We start from the raw sequence: 8364 nt of genomic DNA, 5'->3' as shown, positions 1-8364 counted from the left end.
TGACAGCCCCATAAGCTTACCCTATGCAGTCTGAGCCGGAAAGAGAATTGATTAGTTAATCTCGAGTCTTCGGGTTTGAGGCGTTCATTCATCATGTGACAGCCCCATAAGCTTACCCTATGCAGTCTGAGCCGGAAAGAGAATTGATTAGTTCATCTCGAGTCTTCGGGTTTTTCCGAGTCGTTCGTTCATCACGTGACAGACCCATAAGTTTAACCTATGCAGTCTGAGCCCGGAAAGAGACTTAATAATAATAACCAACTCTTTATTTCCTTTGTTACAACATTCAGTGTTATGGAAAAGAACCATAATGACAGAAATTCACACATTTATAAACTGTATTGTTTGTAGTGTGATCACCGTTTGCGTAAGTAGTAGATGTGTTAAGGAAGTAACACGTAACATTTTAATTATATTTTGCTAAAATGAACGAAATGATCAGAGTCGGTAAAATGATCCGAACTTCCCATCACTATCACACTGTGGTAAGGGGCGTAACATTTCCGTCACACACTTGAGGTATTTGGCCAATCACAACGCACTGGATAGCTGGCCATTCAGAGCACACCTCGCTTTTCAGACCGATGAGCTTTGTAAAAATCTACACGCTTCAGAAATGCGGGGCATAGAGGAGAAACAATAATGTTGTGGAAAATAATGTGTTTTTTTAACCTTAAACCGCATAAACACATTTCATTACATCAAATACACAAAATAATGTTCTTTTTAGCAACATCATATGACCCCTTTAATTTTTTTTCCGTGACTCATGGGCGTCGGAAGCAACAAAAATGTGTGTGGGTTCAACATAGTGTAAATGTAACTGTTTTTCAGTGCTGCAACAAAGACTATATGATGCCTTTAAAAGCAACAGGCAAACAAATGATGAACATTCAGTTAAATAGCAGCTTGTTTAATGACAGTAGCTTGTGAGCACACAGCCAGACCCACCTGAGGTGCAATGATGCTAAGATGCTTTGTTTACCTTGCTGTGTAGCGGGAGTGCAGCAGGTGCGAGTACTGAAAACACGGAATGGAGTTTAATTTATATGGACTCTGAATGAGCCAAGCGGTATGGATTTGAGGAAGCAGCAGCGTTGGAAGTCAAGGCTGTAGCTAAAATGTGGTTTATTAGGGCATTCCTTAAGTGGAATAGATTTAACTGATGGCACTCTAAAAAGTGAACAAACATATGCGCTGAATTAGAGACGGTAAAAGTGAGTTGGACCGTGTACCGTGTAGTACCATGACAGAAGCGTATGGCGGCGCCGGCACTGATCCGGCGTAATGACGTAATCACGCCGGATCTGGGTCAGCGCCACCACACGCTCGCGTCGTGATACTGTCGTGGACGCAATAGAGACGAAAATGTGGAATAAAGTCATTATTTTTGTTTTCTTTGCGCAAAAAAGTATTCTTGTAGCTTCGTAACTTTACAGTTGAACCACTGATGTCACATGGACTACTTTGTCGATCATCTTGGTACTTTTCTGGACCTTGAACGTGGTAGTTACCTTGCTGTCTATGGGAGGGTCAGAGAGCCCTCATATTTCATCAAAAATATCTTAAAATATGTTCTGAAGAAGAATGAAGGTCTTACGTGTTTTGAACAACACGAGGGTGAGTAATTAATGACAGAATTTTCATTTTTGGGTGAACTAACCCCTTAATTTTTCGTTAATTTAGCCACTGTATTGAATAAATGCCTGGGGTTGTGTTTGTTTTCTTCTAAAAGAGATGAAAGGTAAGCATATCTAGCAGTTTTTAGAGCTTTTCTATAAGTAGAAGTACTTTCCCTCCATGCAATACGAAAGACCTCTAGTTTTTTTTTTCAGCTGTGCTCCATTTTCCGGGCTGCTCTCTTTAAGGTGCGAGTGTGTTTGTTATACCATGGTGTAGGACTGTTTTCCTAAATCTTCTTTAAGCATAAAGGAGCAACCATATCTAAAGTGCTAGAAAAGAGAGAGCCCATAGTTGCTGTTACAACATCAAATTTTTCTGAGCTATTGGATTTACTGAGGAATTGAGACAAGCCAAGAAGATTATTTACAAAGCAGTCTTTTATTGTAGAAGTGATGGATCTACCATATTTGTAAAAAGCAGTTGAGTTTGCAACTTTAGCTATATGGAGAATACACAAGACTAGATAATTATCTGAGATATCATCACTCTGCAGCAGAATTTCAATGCCATTAACATAAATTCCATGTGACAGTATTAAATTATTACGAAAATGAGTAGGCCCTGGCACGTGTTGTCTGAACCCAATAGAGTTCCGAATGTCTATAAATGCTGATCCCAATGCTTCTTTTTCATTATCAACATGGATATTAAAATCACCAACAATTAACAGTTTATCTGCAGCCAGCGCTAACTCAGATAGAAAATCAGCAAATTCTTTGATAAAGTTTCTGCAACCGGAACCGAACAATGTACAGGACTCGCAAAGCTAGTCGCATCCAAAGCCATATCTAAGGAATCTCACATTCTCACTATCCTCAATTAAAGTTTGGATGCGTGTCTCTAGTTCTGAAATCTTATCTGTCAGCCTAACTATTTCCCTGCATTTATCACATGTGAATCCCTCGCTGCTGACAGAGAAGGCTACACTATACATGTGGCAAGCAGTGCAAGTGACAATAACAGGAGAAGAAGCCTTGACTCACCTTGATTGTTGAGTGATTTCCGACTTACCACAGTTGTTTGATGAACTCATGAAAAATGGAGCAAGAGAGAAAAGAAACGGAGCAAGAGAGAGAAAAACAAATGGTAGGAAACACGAATGGAAATGTTAATGACAAGCTAACAGGCTAATGGAATGCTAACGCACTGCGCTAGCGGTTTAGACTAAAACTGAATGTTGTCAAATTAGTTTGATAGACAATATCAGAAAATTGGTGAGAATTAAGTTAGTAGACAGTAAGATTCCAACAGAAAAACAAAGCTACACGGAGCTACTCACAAACCACAAAGCAGCACGGCAGCAACATCGTCACAGTCTGTGAAAAGGGTCCATATTATGAATGTGTGTAGTATGAATGTAATCCAGATGTACTACATCAATTGTGATGTCATCATTATGTGACCTACTGTACAGTGTCAGTTGTGTGGCTTCACTGCCATTCACAAATCCTCTCCCATGGCCTCATGAGATATCATCAGATATGCACTTTAGAATCTTGCCAGAAGTAGTAGACTGTAGGTCATCCAGGTACTTTTTGCCTATATACTGTTTTATAAATACTGTGCATTTGGACATACTACTCTTTCACTTTCATATTCAGATGCAGTCTAATTGGTGTTCAAGTGGTTGTGTAGTTTATTTTGTAATTAGTCCATCTATTTTCATTAGTTTCAGGCACATTTGCAAACCTGTTATGAACATGATCTGCACCATTATTCCACACACAGCATGATCAGCCAATAACAGTGACTTGGAGGCACAGCCTCCTCTCATGTGACTTTTCACCTGCCTTCACTCCCCCTCACATTCACAGAGAAGAGGCAAGAGATATGCTGCCTTCCTTGTTGCTACTGGTGTCACAGTGTCACTTTAGAACAGCAGGTGCTTTATAGACTAATTGATCTCATGTTTCATAACATTAGTTTTTGAAGAGGCAAAAAAAAAACTAAACAAAAAAAAAAACCCTGGTAAAAATATCCCTAATATGGTGGTCTGCTTATCATGTTAAGTACAGTAGTAGCTTACATTTACATTTTTTTCAAAATATGCCACCTTATTAACTCCATAAAATACTCTTGAAGTAAGGTTGAGACGTGAGCCTAATGCAAGCTATTTATGCAATATCACTTTATTATTCTGTTGCTATTAAATATTTGCCCATTGATGGCAATTTTAGAAACATAAATGGAATGAAAAAGTAACTTTCCTTTATGAAAGCACATGTACTAGTTATTTCCCTTCTAACAACTTTGAAAACAAAATGCATGACTGAGGGTCAACCACAGCAAGAGCTCTAATGGCCCCCTTTAATGTTACTATTTACTATTCCATATTGATTTTACTCATCTAACACAGTCTTGTCATGCCAGTAATGGACACAATAAACATCTAGTTCATCAGCATGACATTCTGTGAACACAGATTCTTGTTCGTTTGGTTCTTTTTAGGCAAAAGTAGGAGTACTTCACATGTTGCTAAGAGACATAGGTAGGTGTTGTTTGTGTGGTATGCCCCCCCACCACCACCACCACCACCATCCCCACCACCAGTGCTTGTGCTTCATAACCTCAGGAAAAAGGGCTTATAGGGGTAGATAATTACAGCTCCATCATCAGACATCACAAAATCCCACTCAAGGACACAGCTGTGTGGAAAGAAAAATGGTTTTAATCAGTTATTTTATGTAGTCTTTGTATTTCTCTCATGTGATTTTTTTTCTTTCAGGCTACACGCACATATGCTCATATACTTAAAACACAGTTGAGTATAAGCTGATTGGATGTATTCCGCATATTCCGTCATATTCTGCATACTATTTTCAGTACTACATGAATTATTGTATTATTGTACAGCCTTAAACTGCATATAAGACATCAAATTAAATGATTAGTTTACATAACAATGACAATTCTGTTATTTACAATCACAACTCTGCTGTTTTGTTCCAAAATCATATGGTGTTATTTTCATTACTAAAAATGAGTGAAAGTCCTTTTAAGAGATTGCTTTAGTCAGTATTCATTTAATCACATCATTAATTGATGACTATTTTGGGAGTAAGTAAAATAAAACACACAAAAGAAAATATATACCAAATAAAATAAAAAATACAGAAAATAAAAACAATAAAAATGTAATAAAAAAATTTAAGTGACAAAAAAACTAAATAAAATACAAAACTGAGGATAGAAAACTTCACAATGTTTTTAACGTATGGTAACAATTTTTAAGTTGTGTTAGCAAATGCCTTTATCTTGTTGTAATGTGTTAGTTTAGCAAAATCATCTGCTGAAGACTATTGCAGCTATGGATATTCATATATGCATATGGTTGCAGACACATGCCCAGGTAGCACACGTACGACTGCAAGATGTCTGTTAAAGATCACTTCATCTGGAAAGCATGTGCTGTGTACAAACATCTGATAGACATCTTTCAGACGTCAGTTTTACATTCTAAATCATAAACAAAATACATCTTCTAAACGTCAATTTGACATCTGATAGGAAACGTCCTGTAGACGTATAGCAGATGAGCAAACACCCTAAAACATATGTCTTGCAGATGTCAAATATACATCTCTGTAATGTATGTGTGCTATCAGGGTAGTCAACTTGCTTTCAAGTGTTCACGGTCCGTCCTGGGTGGCTTACATATAAGGGCCCACAGTAACATCTATGTATATGGCGAGATTGACATTGTCACATTTTTACAAGCTTGAAGAACCAATGGCATATGTCCAGCCTGCCTCGTGTGCAACATACATGAGGATTTGTACATAATGCCATAATTACGATCCCTTTAACAGGCACACAAATACCATTTACACAAATATTCCATAAATATAAAATCTCAAATCTTTGGTTAAAGATGAAAAGGATAGAGAATAATGACTAAATCCCTTTATTTGTGTGTGTCATTTCAAAATGCTTATGTGTACAATCAAAACTAGCACAGCACAAAAAAATGTATTATTTGCCAATGATAAATTCAAGCACTGCTGGAAGAGAAAACTTGTATGTTAGAAAAAGGAGAAAATGTAACTGTGTGCAATTCTATTTCAAGGTAAATCAAGTCAAGGACAAGAAAGAAAAAAACTCCATCAGAGTCACATGAATCTCTTTTATGATATGGTCTTTTAAACCCAAGCTCAGCAGTTGAACACACTGTTGAAGAAGAAACTCTCCAATCTTATCAAGTATAAACAAATATATTAATATATGTGCTTTACACTTATGAATTATAATTTTTTGAAATGTGTGACATCTGTAGCTAAAGTAGGGTGAGAAATAACCTGCTGAAATTGACCAGAAGGAAAAAGTGGAGAGGACAGTTTATGGAGAAGAGAGAGAGAGGGAGATGGTGGGATTGTTCTTTCTATTTTTTTCATTGCCCTTGAAGAATGAAAGGAGTATACTGTGTGAAGGCATCGGTTTGTTTAGAAACAGTTTCCATGGAAACCAAAGTTTCTTTATATATATATATAAATATGTATATATATATATATATATATATATATGTATATATATATACAGTGTATATATATATATATATATATTCACCAAGGTGCAGCAGTTCAGAGAGTGCATCATTTCCCTCCAAACGTCAGACCTCCCAGCCATGAAATAGATTGTTTGTGCCCTCACAAATACAAATGAAGTTTTATAATGACAACTCAAGAATGCTGCCTGCAAGCAAATCAGAGACACAATCCTTAACCACTCTGAATGCTACTGTAGAGCAAAATAATAAGAAATAACACAAAGACCCAATTGTAGAAAGCTACTGAGAATAACAGACAGGTTATCAACACTTCGTCTCACAGTTAAAAGCATGCTTCCAAGAAGAAAAATAGATTTACTGGAAGTCCTAATGGAAACCAAAGTTTCTTTTTTATATATATTCACCAAGGTGCAACAGTTCTGAGTGTGCATGATTTCATGCCAAACTTCAGACCTCCCAGCCATGAAATAGATTGTTTGTGCCCTCACAAATACAAATGAAGTGTTATAATGACAACTCAAGAATGCTGCCTGCAAGCAAATCAGAGACACAATCCTTAACCACTCTGAATGCTACTGTAGAGCAAAATAATAAGAAATAACACAAAGAGCCAATTGTAGAAAGCTACTGAGAATAACAGACAGGTTATCAACACTTCGTCTCACAGTTAAAAGCATGCTTCCAAGAAGAAAAATAGATTTACTGGAAGTCCTTTACGTCACCAGAAAGAAGGTGGGAAATATGAAAAACTAGAAGATCTCATATTGTTATAAGACACTTCAGTTTCTTGATTATGAAGACACATTCATGTTAAAAGACAAAGTTCTCCTAAAGGTTAATAACATATTCCCTTAGAGAATAGTCTATGATCTAAAAAAAAAAGTTTGAAATAGCTGTTTAGTAGCAGTTTTTGAGCCCTTTCACAAGCAAAACACTGTGAAACACAGAAAATAAAATTATGACTTGAAGGTGGTTGTACTGCTTATTACACTGAAAGAAATTATATGGTCCAGGGACTTCTGATATTGAAGGATTATCATATGAATCTGTTATTTGAGCAAGACACAGAAAATCAATCTGTGTTTCTATAAGCTCCTGGGATGAAGTGCAAATAACTTCAGATAATTTTTCCATCTATTCTGAGAAAATACATTTTAAATAATCAGACATGATATGATTCTGTCTGTCTGTCAATTAATATTATATATATATATATACACACACACACACACACACACATATACATATATACACATATATACAAACATACACACACAAACCTTACAACTCGACCACAAAAACTGAAAGAGAAATATTTGTCAGGGTAGAGTCTTTATTTGGAATGCATACTCTTTGTTTTACACTGAAGACATAAATAACATTTAATATTACTCTGTGAACTGTTCCGATCACTTGTAAAATGTGATTTCATTACAAGGACGCACAACTTTACACAACGACATAGAGCACAATAAAGAAGAAGCAAATCATAAATTTAGGGTTCAATACATCAATTCTGCTTTTGCTTAACGTGTTCATTCTATACAGCACAGATTTACATTCACACCAAGAACACTGGATCAAACACACTGGCTCACACACAAGCACAGCAGCAGTTCAGCTTCGCACAGCTACAGCTGGAGTCGACTGCTCAGTGGACTGCAACTGCTTCCCCAGGTACTCCCTGAAAATAAAAAATAAAGACCAATGAATGATTATGCCGGTTTATCTTTTTGAACACCTATGATATGCACCTCTTTGTATTCCCGGATATTCCTTAAGCCTTTATGGAAGTAAAATAGCAGGTGCGGAAAGAGGTGATTACAAAAGACACACACGTTTGATCACAGCATTTTCCATCAGCTCCAACACAGCTGTTTCTCCAATCTAACTACATTCAATTCAACCTGCCTTCCAGAATAATCTTCATGAGGTTCAATTCCTATGGTTTCTCAACTGTTGGGAAATGCTATCTGTCATTTAAATCCTTTCAAAGTGTCCACCATCTTTATGTCAAACCTCGTTACAGTTTCTCCTTAACTCTGACCTTTTTAGAGTGGTGTGCTTTACTTCAGGCCTCAGGTGCTTCAGACAAGATTGCACAGCTTATGAAGGAGCACACAATTGAGAAATGATACACAATATATGCCTCGTATCTCACATCATTCATGTCAGAA

General features: G+C 36.7%; 1 protein-coding gene across 2 annotated transcripts in view; it reads right to left on the bottom strand.

Annotated features, from left to right (window-relative positions):
• Window positions 1-7506: 7506 nt before the first annotated feature.
• LOC107556597 (V-type proton ATPase subunit H) overlaps window positions 7507-8364 on the bottom strand; it is a 43520-nt gene continuing 42662 nt past the window's right edge. For both annotated transcript variants that reach the window (XM_016239732.1, XM_016239738.1), the window contains one exon: window positions 7507-7871. In XM_016239732.1, the coding sequence (XP_016095218.1) occupies window positions 7805-7871 (67 nt within the window). In that variant the 3' untranslated portion in view covers window positions 7507-7804. The remainder of the gene's footprint in view (window positions 7872-8364) is intronic.

Source organism: Sinocyclocheilus grahami, unplaced genomic scaffold, assembly GCF_001515645.1.
Source record: "Sinocyclocheilus grahami isolate Dianchi unplaced genomic scaffold, SAMN03320097.WGS_v1.1 scaffold21.1, whole genome shotgun sequence".
In the NCBI taxonomy this organism is placed as follows: Eukaryota; Metazoa; Chordata; class Actinopteri; order Cypriniformes; family Cyprinidae; genus Sinocyclocheilus; species Sinocyclocheilus grahami.
The sequence above is the reverse complement of the archived record's forward strand: the minus strand, read 5'-3'. Positions and strand labels throughout refer to the sequence as shown.